The sequence below is a fragment of the Bombina bombina genome, chromosome 8, assembly GCF_027579735.1.
Source record: "Bombina bombina isolate aBomBom1 chromosome 8, aBomBom1.pri, whole genome shotgun sequence".
Lineage (NCBI taxonomy): Eukaryota > Metazoa > Chordata > Amphibia > Anura > Bombinatoridae > Bombina > Bombina bombina.
In genome coordinates, this window is record NC_069506.1 from 190,547,981 (window position 1) to 190,570,246 (window position 22,266).

The 22,266-nt window shown below is 37.5% G+C and overlaps 1 protein-coding gene across 1 annotated transcript in view; it reads left to right on the top strand.

The window, feature by feature from the left end:
- The window catches only part of TRPM4 (transient receptor potential cation channel subfamily M member 4), a 167,050-nt gene extending 154,555 nt beyond the window's left edge, over positions 1-12,495 (top strand). Inside the window, exons 24-25 of the mRNA XM_053690797.1 lie at positions 173-272; positions 10,369-12,495. Of these exons, the coding sequence (XP_053546772.1) occupies positions 173-271 (99 nt within the window). The 3' untranslated portion in view covers position 272; positions 10,369-12,495. The remainder of the gene's footprint in view (positions 1-172; positions 273-10,368) is intronic.
- The last annotated feature ends 9,771 nt before the right edge of the window (positions 12,496-22,266 follow it).

Genomic DNA, 22,266 nt, shown 5'->3' on the forward strand with positions numbered 1-22,266 from the left:
GTCAGTTGTCATTAAGGGGATATATATATATATATATATATATATATATACACACACTATGAAATAAATTCAGCTAACAATTAACAATGCTTGCCTTATTAAAAAAATCAGTATTGCTTTAGCCAAACAATAATGTCTGTTTTGAGTCTAATGTTACATATCTATTTTATAGGTTGAATATTGTGCTAAAGCCCTGAGCTGGATAGTAGATGTTCTTCAACACAGTGACTTAGTGAAGCAAACTACAAAACCACCTCCTGCTGTTAAGTAGGGTAGGTATATGAGACACGCAATTTGACTAAGAAATTGAGCAGTAATAGATTTACACAAACAAATGCCTAGCTTGTGTTGCAGTTAAAGGGACATGTTATTCAACATAAACTCTCATTTATGCTTGATGCAACTGTGAGAAAGTATAATGTATACCTGTTTCTCTTGTTAGGTGTATCCAGTCCACGGATCATCCATTACTTGTGGGATATTCTCCTTCCCAACAGGAAGTTGCAAGAGCTGCTATATAGCTCCTCCCCTAATTGCCATATCCAGTCATTCTCTTGCAAGCTCTCAACATAGCTGGAGGTAGTAAGAGGAAAGTGGTAAAATATAGTTAGTTTTTTCTTCAATCAAAAGTTTATTGTTTTTAAATGGTACCGGAGTGTACTATTTTATCTCAGGCAGCATTTAGAAGAAGAATCTGCCTGCGTTTTTCTATGATCTTAGCAGAAGTAACTAAGATCCACTGCTATTCTCACATATGTCTGAGGAGTGAGGTAACTTCAGAGGGAGAATGGCGTGCAGTGTATCCTGCAATAAGGTATGTGCAGTTAAGTTTTTATAGGGATGGAATTTGCTAGAAAATGCTGCTGATACCGGATTAATGTAAGTTAAAGCCTAAATACAGTGATTTAATAGCGACTAGTATCAGGCTTGCTATCAGAGGTATATACTCTGATTAATGTGCAATATAAAACGTTTGCTGGCATGTTTAATCGTTTTTATATATGCTTTGGTGATAAAACTTATTGGGGCCTAGTTTTTTCCACATGTCTGGCTTGATTTTTGCCTAGAAACAGTTTCCTGAGGCTTTCCACTGTTATAGTATAAAAGTTACAGTTGGTGCAGTTAAAATTACAAACTGTGACATTCAGCTTCCCTCAGCAGTCCCCTGCAATACTATAGGACATCTCTGAAGGGCTCAAAAGGCTTCAAAAGTAGGAGCTGTGGCAGTTGTTATGACTGTTTAAAAAACATATTTTTCGTTTTGTTAGTTTAACTGCCTTTTTTCACTGTTATTTCAAATTTTGGCAAAATTTGTTTCTCTTAAAGGCACAGTAATGTTTTTTATATTGCTTGTTAACTTGATTTAAAGTGTTTTCCAAGCTTGCTAGTCTCATTGCTAGTCTGTATAAACATGTCTGACATAGAGGAAACTCCTTGTTCATTATGTTTAAAAGCCATGGTGGAACCCCATAGGAGAATGTGTACTAAATGTATTGATTTCACTTTAAACAATAAAGATCAGCTGTTATCTTTAAAAGAATTATCACCAGAGGATTCTGACGAGGGGGAAGTTATGCCGACTAACTCTCCCCACGTGTCGGTCCCTTTGACTCCCGCTCAAGGGACTCACGCTAAAATGGCGCCAAGTACATCAAAGACGCCCATAGCAATTACTTTGCAGGACATGGCGGCAATCATGGATAATACCCTGTCAGCGGTATTAGCCAGACTGCCTGAATTCAGAGGAAAGCGTGATAGCTCTGGGGTAAGACGTAATACAGAGCGCGCAGATGTTTTAAGGCCCATGTCTGATACTGCGTCACAATATGCAGAAGCTGAGGAAGAGCTTCAGTCTGTGGGTGACGTCTCTGACTCGGGGAAACCTGATTCAGATATGTCTACTTTTAAATTTAAGCTTGAGAACCTCCGGGTGTTGCTTGGAGAGGTTTTAGCTGCTCTGAATGACTGTGACACAATTGCAGTGCCAGAGAAATTGTGTAGACTGGATAAATACTATGCGGTGCCGGTGTGTACTGACGTTTTTCCAATACCTAAAAGGTTTACAGAAATTATTACTAAGGAGTGGGACAGACCCGGTGTGCCGTTTTCCCCCCCTCTTATTTTTAGAAAAATGTTTCCAATAGACGCCACCACACGGGACTTATGGCAGACGGTCCCTAAGGTGGAGGGAGCAGTTTCTACTTTAGCAAAGCGTACCACTATCCCTGTCGAGGACAGTTGTGCTTTTTCAGATCCAATGGATAAAAAATTAGAAGGTTACCTTAAGAAAATGTTTATTCAACAAGGTTTTATCCTGCAGCCCCTTGCATGCATTGCTCCTGTTACTGCTGCTGCGGCGTTCTGGTTTGAGTCTCTGGAAGAGGCCTTTCAGACAGCTACTCCATTGACTGAAATACTTGACAAGCTTAGAACACTTAAGCTAGCTAATTCTTTTGTTTCTGATGCCATTGTTCATTTGACTAAACTAACGGCTAAGAATTCTGGATTCGCCATCCAGGCGCGTAGGGCGCTATGGCTTAAATCTTGGTCAGCTGACGTGACTTCAAAGTCTAAATTACTTAACATTCCCTTCAAGGGGCAGACCCTATTCGGGCCTGGTTTGAAGGAAATTATTGCTGACATTACTGGAGGTAAGGGTCATACCCTTCCTCAGGACAGGGCCAAATCAAGGGCCAAACAGTCTAATTTTCGTGCCTTTCAAAACTTCAAGGCAGGTGCAGCATCAACTTCCTCTGCTACAAAACAAGAGGGAACTTTTGCGCAATCCAAGCCGGCCTGGAAATCTAACCAGGCCTGGAGCAAAGGCAAGCAGGCCAGAAAGCCTGCTGCTGCCTCTAAGACAGCATGAAGGAACGGCCCCCTATCCGGCAACGGATCTAGTAGGGGGCAGACTTTCTCTCTTTGCCCAGGCGTGGGCAAGAGATGTTCAGGATCCCTGGGCGTTGGAGATCATATCTCAGGGATATCTTCTGGACTTCAAAGCTTCCCCCCCACAAGGGAGATTTCACCTTTCGAGATTATCTGTAAACCATATAAAGAAAGAGGCATTCTTACGCTGTGTGCAAGACTTCCTAATAATGGGAGTGATCCATCCAGTTCCACAGATGGAACAAGGACAGAGATTTTATTCAAATCTGTTTGTGGTTCCCAAAAAAGAGGGAACCTTCAGACCAATTTTGGATCTAAAGATCTTAAACAAATTCCTCAGAGTTCCATCGTTCAAAATGGAAACTATTCGGACAATCCTACCTATGATCCAGGAGGGTCAGTACATGACCACAGTGGATTTGAAGGATGCTTACCTTCACATACCGATTCACAAAGATAATCATCGGTTCATAAGGTTTGCCTTTCTAGACAGGCATTACCAGTTTGTGGCTCTTCCCTTAGGGTTAGCTACAGCCCCAAGAATTTTTACAAAGGTTCTGGGGTCTCTTCTGGCGGTCCTAAGACCATGGGGCATAGCAGTGGCCCCTTATCTAGACGACATCCTGATACAGGCGTCAAACTTCCAAATTGCCAAATCTCATACGGACATAGTGTTGGCATTTCTGAGGTCGCATGGGTGGAAAGTGAACGAGGGAAAGAGTTCTCTATCACCCCTCACAAGGGTTTCCTTCCTAGGAACTCTGATAGATTCTGTAGAAATGAAAATTTACCTGACGGAGTCCAGGTTATCAAAGCTTCTAAATTCCTGCCGTGTTCTTCACTACATTCCGCGCCCTTCGGTGGCTCAGTGCATGGAAGTGATCGGCTTAATGGTAGTGGCGATGGACATAGTGCCATTTGCGCGCCTACATCTCAGACCGCTGCAATTATGCATGCTCAGTCAGTGGAATGGGGATTACACAGATTTGTCCCCTCTGCTAAATCTGGATCAAGAGACCAGAGATTCTCTTCTCTGGTGGCTATCTCGGGTCCATCTGTCCAAAGGTATGACCTTTCGCAGGCCAGATTGGACAATTGTAACAACAAATGCCAGCCTTCTAGGTTGGGGTGCAGTCTGGAATTCCCTGAAGGCTCAGGGTTTGTGGACTCAGGAGGAGAAACTCCTCCCAATAAATATTCTGGTGTTAAGAGCAATATTCAATGCTCTTCTAGCTTGGCCTCAGTTAGCAACCCTGAGGTTCATCAGATTTCAGTCGGACAACATCACGACTGTGGCTTACATCAACCACAGCGATGTTAGAAGTCTCCAAGATAATTCGCTGGGCAGAGACTCACTCTTGCCATCTATCAGCGATCCATATCCCAGGTGTAGAGAACTGGGAGGCGGATTTTCTAAGTCGTCAGACTTTTCATCCGGGGGAGTGGGAACTCCATCCGGAGGTGTTTGCTCAATTGGTTCATCGTTGGGGCACACCAGAATTGGATCTCATGGCGTCTCGCCAGAACGCCAAGCTTCCTTGCTACGGATCCAGGTCCAGGGACCCAGAAGTGACGCTGATAGATGCTCTAGCAGCACCGTGGTTCTTCAACCTGGCTTATGTGTTTCCACCGTTTACTCTGCTCCCTCGACTGATTGCCAAAATCAAACAGGAGAGAGCATCGGTGATCTTGATCGCGCTTGCGTGGCCACGCAGGACCTGGTATGCAGACCTGGTGGACATGTCATCCTTTCCACCTTGGCCTCTGCCTCTGAGACAAGACCTTCTACTACAAGGTCCTTTCAATCATCCAAATCTAATTTCTCTGAGACTGACTGCCTGGAGATTGAACGCTTGATTTTATCAAGGCGTGGGTTCTCCGAGTCAGTCATTGATTGATACCTTAATACAGGTACGAAAGCCTGTAACCAGGAAAATCTACCATAAGATATGGCGCAAATATCTTCATTGGTGTGAATCCAAGAATTACTCATGGAGTAAGGTTAGGATTCCTAGGATATTGTCCTTTCTCCAAGAGGGTTTGGATAAAGGATTATCAGCTAGTTCTTTAAAGGGACAGATTTCTGCTCTGTCTATCCTTTAGCACAAGCGTCTGGCAGAGGTTCCAGATGTCCAGGCATTTTGTCAGGCTTTGGTTAGAATTAAGCCTGTGTTTAAACCTGTTGCTCCTCCGTGGAGCTTAAACTTGGTTCTTAAGGTTCTTCAAGGAGTTCCGTTTGAACCCCTTCATTCCATTGATATCAAACTGTTATCTTGGAAAGTTCTGTTTTTGATGGCTATTTCCTCGGCTCGTAGAGTCTCTGAGTTATCAGCTTTACAATGTGATTCTCCTTATCTGATTTTCCATACAGATAAAGTAGTTCTGCGTACAAAACCTGGGTTTTTACCTAAGGTAGTTTCCAACAAGAATATCAATCAAGAGATTGCTGTTCCATCATTGTGTCCTAATCCTTCTTCAAAGAAGGAACGTCTGTTACATAATTTGGACGTAGTCCGTGCTTTAAAGTTTTACTTACAAGCGACTAAAGATTTTCGTCAAACATCTTCCCTGTTTGTTGTTTACTCTGGACAGAGGAGAGGTCAAAAGTCTTCGGCAACCTCTCTTTCTTTTTGGCTTCGGAGCGTAATACGCTTAGCCTATGAGACTGCTGGACAGCAGCCCCCTGAAAGGATTACAGCTCATTCTACTAGAGCTGTGGCTTCCACCTGGGCCTTTAAAAATGAGGCTTCTGTTGAACAGATTTGCAAAGCGGCGACTTGGTCTTCGCTTCATACCTTTTCAAAATTTTCAAAATTTGACACTTTTGCTTCTTCGGAGGCTATTTTTGGGAGAAAGGTTCTACAGGCAGTGGTCCCTTCCATTTAAGTACCTGCCTTGTCCCTCCCTTCATCCGTGTACTTTAGCTTTGGTATTGGTATCCCACAAGTAATGGATGATCCATGGACTGGATACACCTAACAAGAGAAAACATAATTTATGCTTACCTGATAAATTTATTTCTCTTGTGGTGTATCCAGTCCACGGCCCGCCCTGTCCTTTTAAGGCAGGTCTAAATTTTAAACTACAGTCACCACTGCACCCTATGGTTTCTCCTTTCTCTGCTAGTTTCGGTCGAATGACTGGATATGGCAGTTAGGGGAGGAGCTATATAGCAGCTCTGCTGTGGGTGATCCTCTTGCAACTTCCTGTTTTGAAGGAGAATATCCCACAAGTAATGGATGATCTGTGGACTGGATACACCACAAGAGAAATAAATTTATCAGGTAAGCATAAATTATGTTTTTTTCTTCATTTAAAGGGACAGTCTACACCTTAGCCATCTTAAAGTCTTACTTTAGATTAAGCTGCAAATAGTCTCTTGCGCACCTTTCTATATAATGCAGCAATAAGAGTAAAAGAGTTATTTTAAAATGACTACTGTTTCTGGTCACTTTGGAATGGCTGCTAAGCCCTTCCCACTAATGACATCACAAACTGGGCTGCATTAAAGGCTTCACTAGTTACAAAAGACTCACTATTTAAATTCAACAGACTGACAATGCTATGCAGCAGAGTGCCTAGATGCAGCCCAGATCATGATGTCATCAGTGGGCAGAGCTTGACAGCCATTTTAAAGTGACCAGAAACAGTAGTCATTTTAAAATAACTCTTTTACTCTTATTTCTGCATTATATAGAAAGGTGCGCAAGAGACTATTTGCAGCTTAATCTAAAATAAGACTTTAAGATGGCTAAGGTGTAGACTGTCCCTTTAAATGAAGAAAAACAGGTATACATTATACTTTCTCACAGTTGCATCAAAAACGCAAAGCCACTCTTTTTACTTTCATCTGCATGTGAAAAAACAGCCAATCAGCAGCATCACTGCTTTACTAAAATCATGTGGAATTTCACCATAATCTCAGTGGATGTCATGAGATTTCATAGAAAACTTCCAGAGGCAGGAAAAAGTAAAATGTGCCTGCAAGATGCACACCCCTTTGTAAGTTTTAGAACAAGTGTCCTGTTTGGATATTTAAAGCTCCCCTATAATGGAATGTGGCTGTTGAACAATTTAAATAACTACCTTTTTTACTTAGAGATGTTAATGTGATATTTTCTAATCAGTTTTTTGCAGATATACTGCATCACTTTCAAGGTGTTTAGTGTTTGGTTAACATGTCCCATTAAAAATAAGTGTATGTTTTACACTGCTGAAAGTCAAGTTTACATATGCTTAGCACATTACGCTGAGCAATCAACCACTGGATTGAAAGAATTCTGTATAAAAAAAATAAATGTTTTATTATAATTTAATACTGTCATTTTTGCATTTACAAGTGTGACGACCAGGGATAACAATCCCTGTACCAGTCACTTGTTTGGCACAGAAAGGGTTAACATAACCTTTCCTCTTTAACCAATCTGTCACAGTCTAGTCACTCCAGGCAAGCCTGTAAGTTCAGGTGGAAGGGTAACAACACTCACGCTGTAACAGCCTGCAAGTAGAATGAACAACTTACATTGTTAAACACAAAATTTTATACCTGTTCCTTTGACATCAAATTACTTGACCAAACCTCTTTCTAGAGGGGCTAGGAAACCACTATCTTTTTATGACATGTCATAAATGCTCTGAATCCTTGGCTGAAATTATAGAACACCTTATAACTTCTGTTTTACATATTCAGCGCATACACCTATATAAGCAATTTCCCAGTGACGACATGAGAATTAGTTTGGTACCAAGGGGTCGATTTATCAAAGGCTTTGCAAGCCTTTCGACCCATTATGGCTGCAGGTTCTCACAAGAGAACCTGCACGCCATATTTAACAAGCAGTTGTCATCAGACCGCTGTTTCCCTAATCTTTCGCCAACTCTAAAGTGTCAAAATTCAATCTCCATGGTCTAGTCCGACCAGGGAGATTGACAGCTCCTGCCCGTGCGTGATTGGTGTGCGCAGGGGGCGGGATTGCACGCGAGTGCAAAATAGCGCTCGTGTGCAATGTTTAATTCCACCAGGGGAATTCAGCCCACCAGAGGCGAGCTGCAGTGGACAGGGGCGCGTATGTGCGACCCAGTCTGCCTCATCTTGATAAATCGCCCCCCAAATATGACATGGTTGTCATATTTTCATCATCTATTGTCATAATATGGTTAAAAGCATGTCTCAAGTTGTATTGGTGTCCTCTGATTGACCTTATCTAGCTCTGGGTAAAGGGCACTACTTTTTGTCTCTTGTACTGACATTTTTACTTACTTGATGCATCAATTCATAAGTAATAACATTTGGTCAAGTGGAACTTAGAAACTTTTTATCACAGGAAGGCCTGTTTGGTTAAGGAAAATACACAGGGACATACAACCTCTCAAATAAAACAGAATGGCACAAAGAGAAGTTAACCCCTTGCACCTAAGATCATGAGGTTTTCATGACAACAAAGTACTGCCAATTATTAGTATTTCAGGAATATAACTCAAAATAAGCCTGGTGGAATTCTGTTCTTCTTTGCAGTGGCCATTTAGTGACGGATGTAAGTGAGTTTGAGCTCTAATCTAAGCAGTAACTGTGTAGAATGTTGCAGAACTAAAAAATGTCACTGTACCACAAATATCCTAGTCTCACTGATGGAATTGAACATTTTCAGACATATTTTACATCAAAAGCAGAGAAAAATATATAATTAATACATATTTAAATTGTTTTTCATTACACATGTTTTGTGATTATATTTTAAATGGAAAGACTATTTAAAATATGTGTATAAGAATATGGGCCTTTAATTCTTAAATGCCATGGGCCGTTTATAAGTGGCGCCCTAATGATAGCGTGCACGGTGACCAATATACCATAAGTGCACAGCTTAGATATTACAAGTCCATGGTAAAGCACATTAACAAGAGAAGAATAAGCACAACCAACTTCACTAGAATACAATCCTATACTTTCAATGGATCTCATAACTTGGCTAACTTGTGCTGGTATTGCAAATTGAAAGCTATAGTTTGCGCTCGAGCACAACCCAAAACTGCAATAGAATATTTAATACGACTTCAAACCTAAAGTAAACTGTAAGGGTTGGAAAAAAATTGCACAAAGCACATTAAAAACACATTAAAATATAGTATTTTACACATATATTGTATACAATTTTTAATTAAAATATATCACATTCATAATAATAAAAAGATTTTTAAAGGGTTAAAAGAGATGGTATATGGCAATGTGTTTGACATGGAAGGGCTCCAATGTGTTTGCATTATATGTATTTGTGTATGTATACATGTCTTCTATATATGTCTATATATTTGTATACATGTGTATTTATATGTTTAATTTTGTAAATATGTATGTGCACACATATACACATACAGTATATATACATATATAGGCATATATATGTGTATATATATATATTTAATATATATATATATATATGCATACACAGTATATACACTTTTGAGCCCTTCCCAGTCAAATACCTTTAAACATGCAATATAATTTTTATTCATTTTTAATGTGTTTTAATGTGTTTTTAATAAAAATGCTTGAAATTCCAATGTTCTTCATATAGCAAATTTTTTTATTTTATTTTTAAATACATATTTCTATAGATATCTGTATATACAATATATGATTATATCTCTATATATTCATATACATATATATATATAGGTATAGATATATATTTTACAAAAATGTAATCATATATATACGCCCCACAGAAGTTAGTACGGTCGTGATATCCAAAGTCTTGAAGTTGTCTCACATCGGTCTTTTACTTGCGTGCTAACTTTTTTACTTTCAACTTGTAATACGTGCGCTAGCTTTGAGTGCAGTTAGCACACAAGCAAAAAAGTTGTTTAGCTTGCCACTTGTAATATGGCCCCATGGATTTTTTTTTGGGGGGGGGGGGGTTGTGTGTTTTTTTTAATCAGCTTTATTGAAAGTAGAAATTATATTTTCACATGCTGAGAGACGCAGCTCCTTTTGTTAGAACAATTTGATAGCATTGAAATATATTAAGCTAATTCGGTTTTGTTAATTAACAAATAAATCAACATAAAATAAAACAGTAATAACAAAATTAAATTGTGCCTTATCCATCATAATAGTACGTATTGTTTCCTATGATTGGCGTTTCCCTTAAATACGTTTTCTATTGTAATTACTGAGAAAATTGAGCAGAAGTCAAACTGCATATGAGTAGATCGTTTGTGTCTTAGGTTTTAGTATTTGTGGTTTGACCTAGTTATTTTTAAGGTATGACTCCCAAGTCGTCAACATCTCTGCATAAATATCCATTTTATCTTGTTTCACAAAGTACAATTCTTCTAGTAATAAAAATTCAGAAACTCTTTGAGTCCACATCTTTTCTGTGGGTGGGTCTTTGGCTTTATTAAAAAGCTTTTTGATTCCAAACTTTTTACATTTTTTGCCTCTTGATCTAATAATTGAACTTTTTTTTTTTTATTTAGATTGAGATCAACCTTCAAGGCAGGCACTTAATACTACTTTCAGCTGCAATATTCCAGGTAGCAATGTTTCAGTGCCATGCTCGTATGAAGAACCACCCTACTACAACCGTACATCGGAATGTTCCTGGTACTTCATGTTGCAGTTAGTGTCTCATCAGACTCTGAGCATACAGTTTACGTTTGGCTCACAACCACATTACCTCTAGGCTTTAAGACTTTATTTTTTTATCATCAAAATATGGATTTACCAGTCAAGTGGTGATTGTACATACAATTCTACTCTCAATATTTTTGACAATTTTATTCTGAAATGGATTACATCTTTAGACACAGTTTTAGAATTAGTGTCTTCCAGCCCTAATTTATGACCACCAATTTTTATTAACATTAATTTATCATTAGATGTCTGTAGTGTGTCTATTATTTGGGATGTTTAACATCCATAAACCACTAGTATCAAATGCAACGTAATGCGTCAATGCAATTGCTGGCCTAGTCAAACTAAAATCACTATTTTTTTATTTATCATTGCGTTGTAAAAAAGAAAAAACATTTTTAAATTGTATATTTTATAATTCAGTTTGATCGCTAATTTATAAAATAGTTTTATTTGTGTCTGGAAATGTGCCTTCCATTGATTAGATATCTTTTTGTAGGGGGGTTTGTTAAATGATGCTGTAAATAGTAAAATACAATCTATTCATTTGATGCTTATTTTCTTCTATAGATTTGTATTTTGTTTTCTTAAAATTAAATGACCAAAATAAGAGAAGTTCTCAAACAGGAGATTAAAACAAGCCAATGACCAGTAGCACTTTTTTACCCTGATATATGTGTTTTCCCAGAGAACAACTTTTTTGTTTTATATTAGTCTGGTACCAAATAGGAAAGCCCTGAAATAACAATAAATGTATGATCTGAGTGTAAAAGGTATCATAACATAACTTTGTATACAAAACTCACCTCTTTGTTGCCACAGAAAGTTGTAATGTTTGCATAGCAATGCTCTGCAGTCTTCTCAGGTAGTTTAGGGGTTAACGCAGCTCCAATAATCACACTTCCCCCCCCCCCCACTGTTTTATAAATCCTGCCCATGAACACAAAGCAGATATCCCACACAAAAAAAGGGATGAATCTGCTAATTTGTTGATTGTAATGTGAATTTCAAATAAAACATATTGTAAACCTGTTGTCTTTTTTTGCCTTTTAAATAACCTTAAAGGGACAGTCAAGTCCCAAAAAAATCTTTCATGATTTAAATAGGGCATGTCACTTTAAACAACTTCCAAATTTACTTTTATCACCAATTTTGCTTTGTTCTCTTGGTATTCTTAGTTGAAAGCTAAACCTATGAGGTTCATATGCTAATGTCTTAGACCTTGAAGACTGCCTCTAATCTGAATGCATTTTGACCACTAGAGGGCATTAGTTCATATGTTTCATATAGCTAACATTGAGCTCATGCACGTGAAGTGACCTAGGAGTAAGCACTGATTGGCTAAAATGCAAGTCTGTCAAAATAACTGAAATAAGGGGTCAGTCAGCAGAAGCTTAGATAAAAGGTAATTACAGAGGTAAAACATGTATTATTATAACTGTGTTGGTTATGCAAAACTGGGGAATGGGTAATAAAGGTAATATCTTTCTTTTTAAACAACAATTCTGGTGTTGACTGTCCCTTTAAGATAAATTCTGAACACAGATTTCCATGAAATGTCCCTTTATAACAGGGGTAATTATACAGTGTCTTTGTGTTATCTGCTTGTGCATATGCTATACATAATCAAATCTAAGCTTGCACATGTTGCACTGAACGCTCTGACATTCCTGGGCTAAAACAAGACAGGTGTTGGGGCACTGGGTACGCTTGTATAAAACACAGTTGTTGATTGTATAAACCTGAAACCATACCCATTACCATTATTTAAGAGGGAAATAAAATAAATCACAGAACTATTTAGATATCTTCACTCAGAGCACAAATATCTATTGCTTTATAACATACACAGTGATGAAAACATAAACAGTTCTAATGCATTTCATATTGATGTGTATCAGCATAATTTGGCTATATGTTGTTTTTCTCTGATTGCTGATCACTCACTGCAAAATAAAAGTATGACTAAATTATATTGCATTTTTATTGGTGCATTAATATATAATCCATTAGAGAAATATATTCATATCAGTCTGGTTTATTTGCTTGTTTTATGAGAAACACAGTAAATACATATATATGTTATGACTTGTTAATATGTTATTTGTTACAATTATAATGCTTATTAAAGTATACATTTGTGGGGGGCGGAGTTGGCTCTGCATCTGAGCGGTTGCACTTCACCTCAGCTCCGGCTGTACTCATCAGATTTTCACATTTTCGACCACTCAGGGCAGGCAAATTTTCATTAAATAACAACTGATTAAGAGGCAGAATACTTTTGTCAACTGTGATGGCACAGGAGGCTTGAGCAGTGCTGCATTTCCCGATTTCTGCCCACAGAGACCTCTACAGCGAAAATTGGGAATACGCCATCTTGCTAACCAGACCATGCTGGAATCCCTCCACCGAGAGTAGTTCTCTTACTACGGCAATATTAAAGATTGTATAACCCCTTTAACATGGTTGGACACCTATCCCATACAGTTATCACTGATCTGCTGATAGCTTTTGAGCAGAAAATGGATAGGTGTTTTGAGGACCTGCTACACTCGTTACACCCGGAGCTCACAAGCGGGGACACCAGCTCGGAGGAACCGGAGACTGAGATGCATATCTGGAGTGCTACCTTAGGCCCTCAGGATCCTACGCAGTCAGAACACACTGCCGACTTCACCATGGAACAGAATAAGCTGATGCATCTGATAGGAACTGAATTGACTCCTATGGGAAAAAAAACCCAACGTTACATGTGTCAGATCGATCTACTTCTGCCCAGCAACCGAAGCTCAAGTTTCATCGCCGACAGCAAAGATCTCCTATGAGTTTGCAGCTGATGTCTTGCAGCTTTAGTTCCCCAGCTTCAGTGTCCCGTGTCAGGTTCTATAACTTACCCCACATCCTGGTCTATCCGATTGACCCCACTCAACCACAACTCAGACTCGGAATTGCGGCTATTAAGGATATCCTAAGAGACCCACCGCTCATTTCTGCAATGCTGCACGCAGGGGAGTTAACGATCTCTTGTAACTTGAGTTCCAGTAACAACCAGAACACAGGAGTCAGCGATGCCGTCGGACTTATCTTGTTGCATCAGAAAGTCCGCTCTCAATATGACAGCACAGCTTATGGGAAAGGCTCACCTGCAGCTCCTTCACTTTGGGACTCAGAACTGGTGTGGGATAGATTTGTGTCAGCAGCCCTAGTGTTTCCTTTGCCCAACTCTCGTATGTAAGTGGTGGGATATGTGTATACAGGGGTCATGAAGGAAAAAATCTGCCTTTCAATATCCTCATAATTGATGCTCGTAACTTAATAGGTTTACCTCATACAAGGGTTTATATTTCTGTTATTTTCATTAAAATTATTATTTTTTTCTCTTAAATGGACACTCTTATGAGACCGGAGTGAGACTTGAACTTAGGAAAAGAGTTGGCTGAGGGTCCGGTCACATTCATGATCCCACTTGATGGATCCATACTGTTCATTGCTCTGTGAGGGGATTTTTTACCATTGTTTCTCCATTTCTGTAATATTATTACTGTGCAGATTTATTTATATGACGCTTACTAGCTGACTCCCTACACTATATATGCCAGTAACTTTAAACTTCAAAATTAATACTGTTATGATATTAATTGTAACTCTCAAAAATGCCTAAAACATACCCAAAACATATGGCATATATAGTATTCCTTTATACCCCAAATGTCGCAGCATGCCATACAGCAAATTGGGGCTAATACTCTATGTTGTACAAGACTATAAATTTGCAATATGTTTTATGAGGTACATTACTTAAATAGAAATCCATAGCTTAATCTCTCAACCTGGTTTTATAAGCTTACACTGCAGCACCGTATTTGGTAGAATACCATACTTTAAAGGAAAACGTTATTTCCCTCTAGGTGTGGGTGCAATGTCATACCTCTCATCTTAGTTCTAACTTTATAGAATCTCATATTCATTACCTATGATCCATGAGGTTGCATAAAATAATATGTATCATGCCTGTATTATTGGATGAATATCGTTTTCAAAGAAATCATATTCGGATCCATGAGTGACAAACCATAGCAGAGTTTAAGTGTGACCCCCAAGATAAATACCTGGACCTATTGTACTCCACTTTTGAACTACTATTCTACAGATCCCTTATGTTTCTCCTACCATATATTGCTATTTGAATGGATCAGTTTAATACTCATTCATTCAAATATCATGCTTAACTTACCTACTGTAGGAGTAGATACAGTAGTATTTATTTATCAGGCTTGTACTTGTTTCATTCCCATATAGCTCTACAAATTATTTAGCATTCTAATATACAGCTGGCTGTCTTATTAGCTGTCAATGGACCCTATGGTTATATATCTGATACTCAGCCTGAATCACGTTATTGGTATTATATCTTTAGCCGTGCATCTCCACACATTTTTCTCTTTCTTTGCCCCGCTTCACTACCATTATTTTGACTGTGTATCAGGCTTAAGCATTTGTATTAAGTAATATATTTCCCACATTACACTATACTTGTTTTACCCTTGATTGAGTGTCTACACCAAGTAAAAAACAGTATATATTACTTTTTCCCCCTTACACATAATTTCCTCAGGAGTAACCTTTCTTTGTTCTGAGCCCACTATACCTAGAGACCCAAACGCCACCCCAGACTAATACCCTAACTGACTCCGCCCCCCCTCCTCTCATCTAGAGCGGCTTTTGCTCGCTGAATTCCTCTTTCCCCAAATAAAACCATGATGCTAACCCCCTATTTTACCCTACATTGTTTCAAATAGATACATTTTTCTATGGTTTCCACAGTAATCTAGGGACCATTCCTATTGCATCTAAGTCAAAGGTTATAAAAAGAGGTCTTACTATTATATGTTCCAGCTACCCATATATGCCACACACTAGCTCATACATTTTATGATCTGCATCTTAGACAAACTCTTATAACTCATGCCAGAAATTATTCTCTTACTATTGAACTTGCTATATTATATAGTAAAAGTTCTCATCCACAGGTACTTCGTATCACTGTAGTCTAGACATGGTAATTATAATTGCAATACTGGTACCCTAATGTACGTATTAGATCAAGTCTATTTAGAATTGTATATGTGTTTTTATCAAGTCTGATTTGTATCTGGACATATTTTCTGTGTTGTTGTTACTCTTTACCTCAATAAAAAATTATTTAAAAAAAAAAAAAAAAGTATACATTTGTATTAATATTTTGTTAGATTCCTACAATATAATACATTGTTCAATTATATATTGGCTCAATTTTGAAAAATAATAGCTGTAAAATAAATTTACTTTTACACTGAACACAGTCAAGTAATTTGCCAACTCAAGCAAAGTAATTAAATGACATTAGCACTTCTTTTCAGTAACCTCTTCTCCATTATAATAATTCAAAAATCAAACATAAAGGGGAACATAGATTTAAAACTGATTCTGCAATCTATAAATACTAAGGTGAAATAAACTGAATATATAATAAACTGTAAGCTTGTAGTTGGCATAACTGGGTGAAGGTACTTTGTAAGCAGGGAACATGGTTTGTAATTCAAGGGATATGAAACCCAATTTTTTTTCTTTCATGATTTAGATAGAGCATCCGATTTTAAGCAACTTTCTAATTTAGGTTTACATGTAGCCACCAATCAGCAAGTGCTACCCAGGTTCTGAACCAAAAATGGCCCGACTCCTAAGTGTACATTCTGACTTTTCAAATAAAGATACCAAGAGAACAAAGAAAAATTAATAATAGGAGTACATTAGAAAGTTGCTTAAAATTGCATGCTCTATCTGAATCATGAAAGAAAAAAAAATTGGGATCCATATCCCTTTTAAAGGCAGCAGAGTTTAAATAATTTAATTTGCTTTTGCTCCCAGGTAATGTAAATAATAGATATTTGAATTTCCATGTAATATCAAGTGACAGGTAGCTGGCGTGCTTGTGAAACATAAACTATAGAGAAACCTTATACATCACTGCCTGAGCTGAGTTTTGCTGACTTCATTTGAATTTTGCCTGGCACGAAGCGTGACACATTTGCATTGGGATATTATTTAGCATGGCTTATATCCCTCTGCCATTAACTGCAGTACATATGCAAAACAAGCATCTCGTTCCATAAACAAACTGCTTCCCATTCTTTAAAGGGACATAATAGTTAGAAATAAAACGTGCATGAGTGTATTTTAATTTTGAATAAAAGCATTTTTGTAGTATGATTTTATGATCCCACAGTATGCACTCATAACATTATTAAAGGGACAGTCTAGTCAAGAATAAACTTCCATGATTCAGATAGGGCATGTCCTTTTAAACAACTTTCCAATGTTCTTTTATCATCAATTTTGCTTTGTTCTTTTGGTATTCTTAGTTGAAAGCTAAACCTAGGTAGGCTCATATGCTAATTTCTTAGCCCTTGAAGGCCGCCTCTTATCTGAATGCATTTTGAAAAAAATATTCACAACTAGAGGGTGTTAGTTCATGTGTGCCATATAGATAACATTGTGCTCATGCACATGGAGTTACCTAGGAGCCAGCACTGATTGGCTAAAATGCAAGTCTGCCAAAGGAACTGAAATAAGGGGGCAATAACAAACAAAAAGTGGATAGAGATCCACTGAAAGAATGCAAGTAGCACTCTATGCCTAGGCTGGAAGGCGTGCGGTCCGGATATAGTTAAAACATAGCTTTTATTAATACATTTATTAAAATACACACAAACACACAAACATATGTTAAAATTTCCACTCTGTTTGGTGATTCTATATAAGGGTGATGGCTATCAATTACAAATATAGGCCTCAGATAAGTAATGCTATCACCTATAGAAATATGATATTTTCAGTTGAGTAAATTAGGGGACTCCCACTGGCCACCTAAAATCAGGTAACTAAGGTGGAGGTGGACAGAGCTTGCTTACTAATATTGAAAATATCAATTATATATTTATGCTCAGTCTTAGCCCAGCTCCCTACAATGTGAATGTCCGTTAGAATTAAAATGTACACAATACCTGTCACAGTAGGTCTCTCAGAATAACCAACGCTAAGTTTTTCAATAGATTAGGTATCTCTAACTGGTAATTCAGTGAGTTTGGGATACCCTGGTGACAGACACCTTATGTAAATAGATGTATATACTTGCACCAATACCCTTCAGAATTGTATAAATTGTGATAATCCACTGGAAACTATTATAAACATTGAGACTGTGTCAGCTTCCTTAATTAGTTCAATAAATGGGTGACCATTTGGTTCACTCTGAATGGATGAAAAATGTTATCCTGGTTATTGGAAGTTATCTAGGTTTTATTAATTGAGTATCAATGATGTTATGTGTGTGAGAATCTAAAGAGATTGTGTTTTCGTTATACCTGCAAGGTAAACGGTACTTGATTGTACGATATCTTATCACATGCCAGAAATACAATAACAAACTAACCTCTCTTGAAATATTTGTCATGATATACATTAATAAAGAAGGGAAAAGGGAAGTATTATAAATATATACCAAACAAGCACAGAAAAGTACTTAATGGATAAGTTGATCACTCCACACTTAATGAGCAGAGAATTCTATACTAATATACGGTTAATAATGACTTGGTTATTTAACCATTATATTTAAACCCCATCAGGATCTGAATCTTACTTTATGGCACTTTTCATAACAAGGGTCCCAGAAAAAGTCATTAATATAGACTATGAACAAAGATCCAGTCGCTGTTATACAATCAACACAAATAAATTCAACAAACACTACCACATTAATTCACTATTAACGTCACCAACACATTATTATTTTTTTCTTTCACGAATAATTTGTTTATTGTTTGGAAGTTATGCACTTGTATAGTCATTTTTCACATATTTATAAGCTGAAATATTATTCTCTATCACTAGAGAGAATGGTAAGTTCACATAGCACACAACCATTAGAATAAATGATTCACTATTAATAATATTCACTATAAGAAGTAGTACAATTAAATAAGAGTAATTATTTATACTTCTTCACTACAAATTACACCTTAGGTCACAATCAATTAGATTATAAAGGTAAAATTATTACATCATTTTTGTTGTTTCCACTTAGTGCACATTCCACAAAACACACTATATCCACACCAGTTTTATTTAATCCTCACCCTTTGGAACATTAGCTGTTATTTAGCCTTAACCTTAGATTATAACTGACACATGTTTACCATACTTAAAAGTAGGTATTTAATAATAACTTCAATGAGATATGAATCTTAAGAATTAGTGAGATCACTTACACCAAGTTAAACTCTACCCTCGATGTACCTAGTGAACTAACCATTACTAAGAAACCACAGAGAGGTGTCTGCACTCAAGATAAGACCAATATGAGAAAAGAAGTAGATTTGAACTAGGGAGTTATGATATATAATAACAGACACAATGGAAACCATCAGCAAGTAATAGTGGTACAGAACAGATTAGGACCAAATGACATGGACCACAGGTCTTTCCTTTGATAACCAATATAATAAAACCTGTGTTCAATATCTACCACCTTTATTTCCATCAAATAATATGTAACGCTGTTCAAAACCACAGTACATAACTCCAACTTCTTGTATCATTAAATCTTGCTGCATGTATATACAGCAGACTAAAATAACTAAGGCCAGCATCAATATTAAATAGAAAATGGTAATGACCAGTATTAACGTTTCTGTCACAGTATAGGTGGCATAACAAAATCACTATGATGTACATCAGCATGAATTAAGAACAGATTAGAAGAAAAGAGCTGACAAATAATATATATTACACATGAATTTGGAACTTATTAGAAGAAAAGAGCTGAGAAACAATATAATATATATTGAACATTCAAGAAACTGTACATTATTAGTCAGAATTCTACACCGTTATCAATAGAGAAGAGGTATACACCACCTTAACGATGTAATCCTTATGATGGACAAGTTGATATCCAATAGATTACACGAGAAGGCGGAACTTCCGGTACACGGCGCTATAAATAAGGTCACTATCGGGGGCTCGCTGCCTTTGAAAAAGCCCCGTTTGGGTGAAACGCGTCAGCAGTAAAACGCTCTTTTAGAACCACTCTGTTTAAGTTTAGTAAAAATAATGATAATTACAATTCTAAATGTACTAATCTAAACATAGAACGTGAGGGAAACTCGCCAAATCACTCGGCAACCATAGCCTGTTAATTCACAACGCTGAACCTAAATCAGCGGTAACACAATGTTTAGTTTGTTTGAGAGACGTGACAGTCTCTAAAATATTGAACTGGTTATATAACAAAGTACACAATACTATTAAGAAACGATACTATCAGCCGACGTATCATTCCTAGATTACTGGGTAACATACCGAATCTAACACTTTGTTAGTACCTGGATGTCATATCTAACTCGTGGGGAGATCCATTAGTCTCTCAGTTATAAATAGCGGTATGCTACACAATATTCTCCTGATAGAATACTATTAGCCATCTGCAGATCACGATTCTGAATGCTGAATCTTATACCTATTCAGTAGTACCGACGCTCTCTGAAGTTACTCTATCTAGTAACACTGTTAGACAAATGCTATCAAAAACCGTAGCTGATTTAAATGCAATATTCTTGCGGAGAAAGGTTTATTAAACCATTATAAACATTTTTGATTAACTACACATAATACGGAAGATGGATGGGAGATAGGCTACTATTTAAGCATTAATTATATAAAGAAGCCGTAGCGCTCCGACTGCCACTGATATATTATTCTATCAAGATACCGTAGAACTATAATAAATATATTACTGTCTAGAAACCAACTGACTAGTTAATTCAAATTCTCCGATAGCTATATAGAAACGTTTCAATACTTAGAAAGGAAATACTTAGCTGAGATACAACATATCACTAAGGGGATTGAATCATATGATAGATACTGAGATCATACTAAGACACGGTATTCAATCAGTCCTGTGTTACTCAGAATCAACATATCAGCAGGGATATTTCTATATGGGTATTAAACCAAGTTGAGAAGTTACTCATACATACTATCATGAAGATGGTACGCTGAGTTGAATATTTCAATACAAGTTTCAAATATACACACGGTAAAAATCAGACACCAATGAAATATGTTTGCAAACCTATGCTATTAAAAAGAAATATATGGATTGAGAATCCGGAAGGAGCGGAAGGGGTGGAGCCACGCACGGTGCTAGCGTGGAGGTACTCTGAGCGGGAAGGAGTACAACCGCTCCCCAACACCCCGGCAAGCCATCCTTGGGGCCGTGTTTTTCTCTAGACGGCCGGCGGATACCGAAGCTCTGACAGAGAGCAGCTTGCAGCCCGGATCAATTGCAGGGGAACGAGGCCTCTTCCCCAGGCCTATGCTGACCGATATCGGGACCGATATTAAAGCACCATTGAGGAGGTCATAAGGTGACACAGCGCTACAGGGCAAACAACAGTGAGGCCAAAAGCTTGGAAACAACAGGCACGTGAGTTGTGAAAACTGCATGAATGGCCACGCCAACAGCATGACAAGATTGGAATTTTGCTGTGATAAAGAGGTATCCCAACTGCGACTTGGTGGACTCTGGTAAGGTAACCGGAGGGGGGTACGTTATAAGATAAGAAAGCTGCAACTTTCCAAAGATACCACAGAACTAAGTAGCCCATCCGCAATTGATGGACACTAGCAAGAGAGCTGGTGAGGGGCGAAAAACTGCAGAGAAGTGAGACATTCACAAAACGTCTATAGAGAGAGGCTCAAAAGCAATAAAGCAGCCTTGGTTGTGTTTCAAAATGGAATATCTGGTGGAACAGAGTTTTATCATATTGGGGAACTTGCAGCAATATTAATCCTAGACTCAGGAACTGCTTAACTGTTAAAATTCTGGCTAAAAATAAAAAGGGTTTCTCCCCAGCAATATTAATCCCAGACCCAGGAACTGCTTAACTGTCAAAATTCTGGCTAAAAATATAAAGGGTTTTTCCCCACAGGAACAATCTGTTGCAATAATTAAGGGAAACAATAGAGAGCCCCACTGCCTTGATCTGACAGCCGTATACACAGAGAGGGGCAAATATGCCTCAAAAAGATCTCATGAGTGCATGTTAAACCCTAACCCTGGCAGCCTTACCCAAATAAGGCTACTTCATAAGCTGAATAATTATTTGTTTATTGTTACCAAAGAGTTTAATCTAAAAAATTTCAATGCTTTTTCTTTTTTTGAATGTTTTTTTTTTTTTTTGAATGGTTAAATGCAAAGGGAACTGCTAAAATTTAGTTACATGCTGTACATATCCTGCACTTTTAACCAGAGGTAGCAATTCTAAAAGGAAAAAAGAAAAAAAGGGGGGAAAAATCTCTTTTTTCTTTTTTTGGGTTTACCTTATTGCAATTTGATTTGCTAGCCTAAATTTGTTTACTGTATATAACTTGCCTAAGGTCTCCCATAGGATATTTATATTTATTCACTGCTCCAAAAGAGAAGGCCTGAGAGATTGAAACCTAGGTTTACTAGGAGTGAAACTACTCATAGAATTAAGATATATTACCTAGAGAGTATTTGTAGCAGGTTTTGCCAGGTTAACATCTGTATGGGCCTATTTTTTTTTTTTAATCTCATGATATACATATAAACTCTCTTTCTTGCATATATCTCTTTAAAGGTTTTCTATAAGTTATCAATATTTTTGGCACAG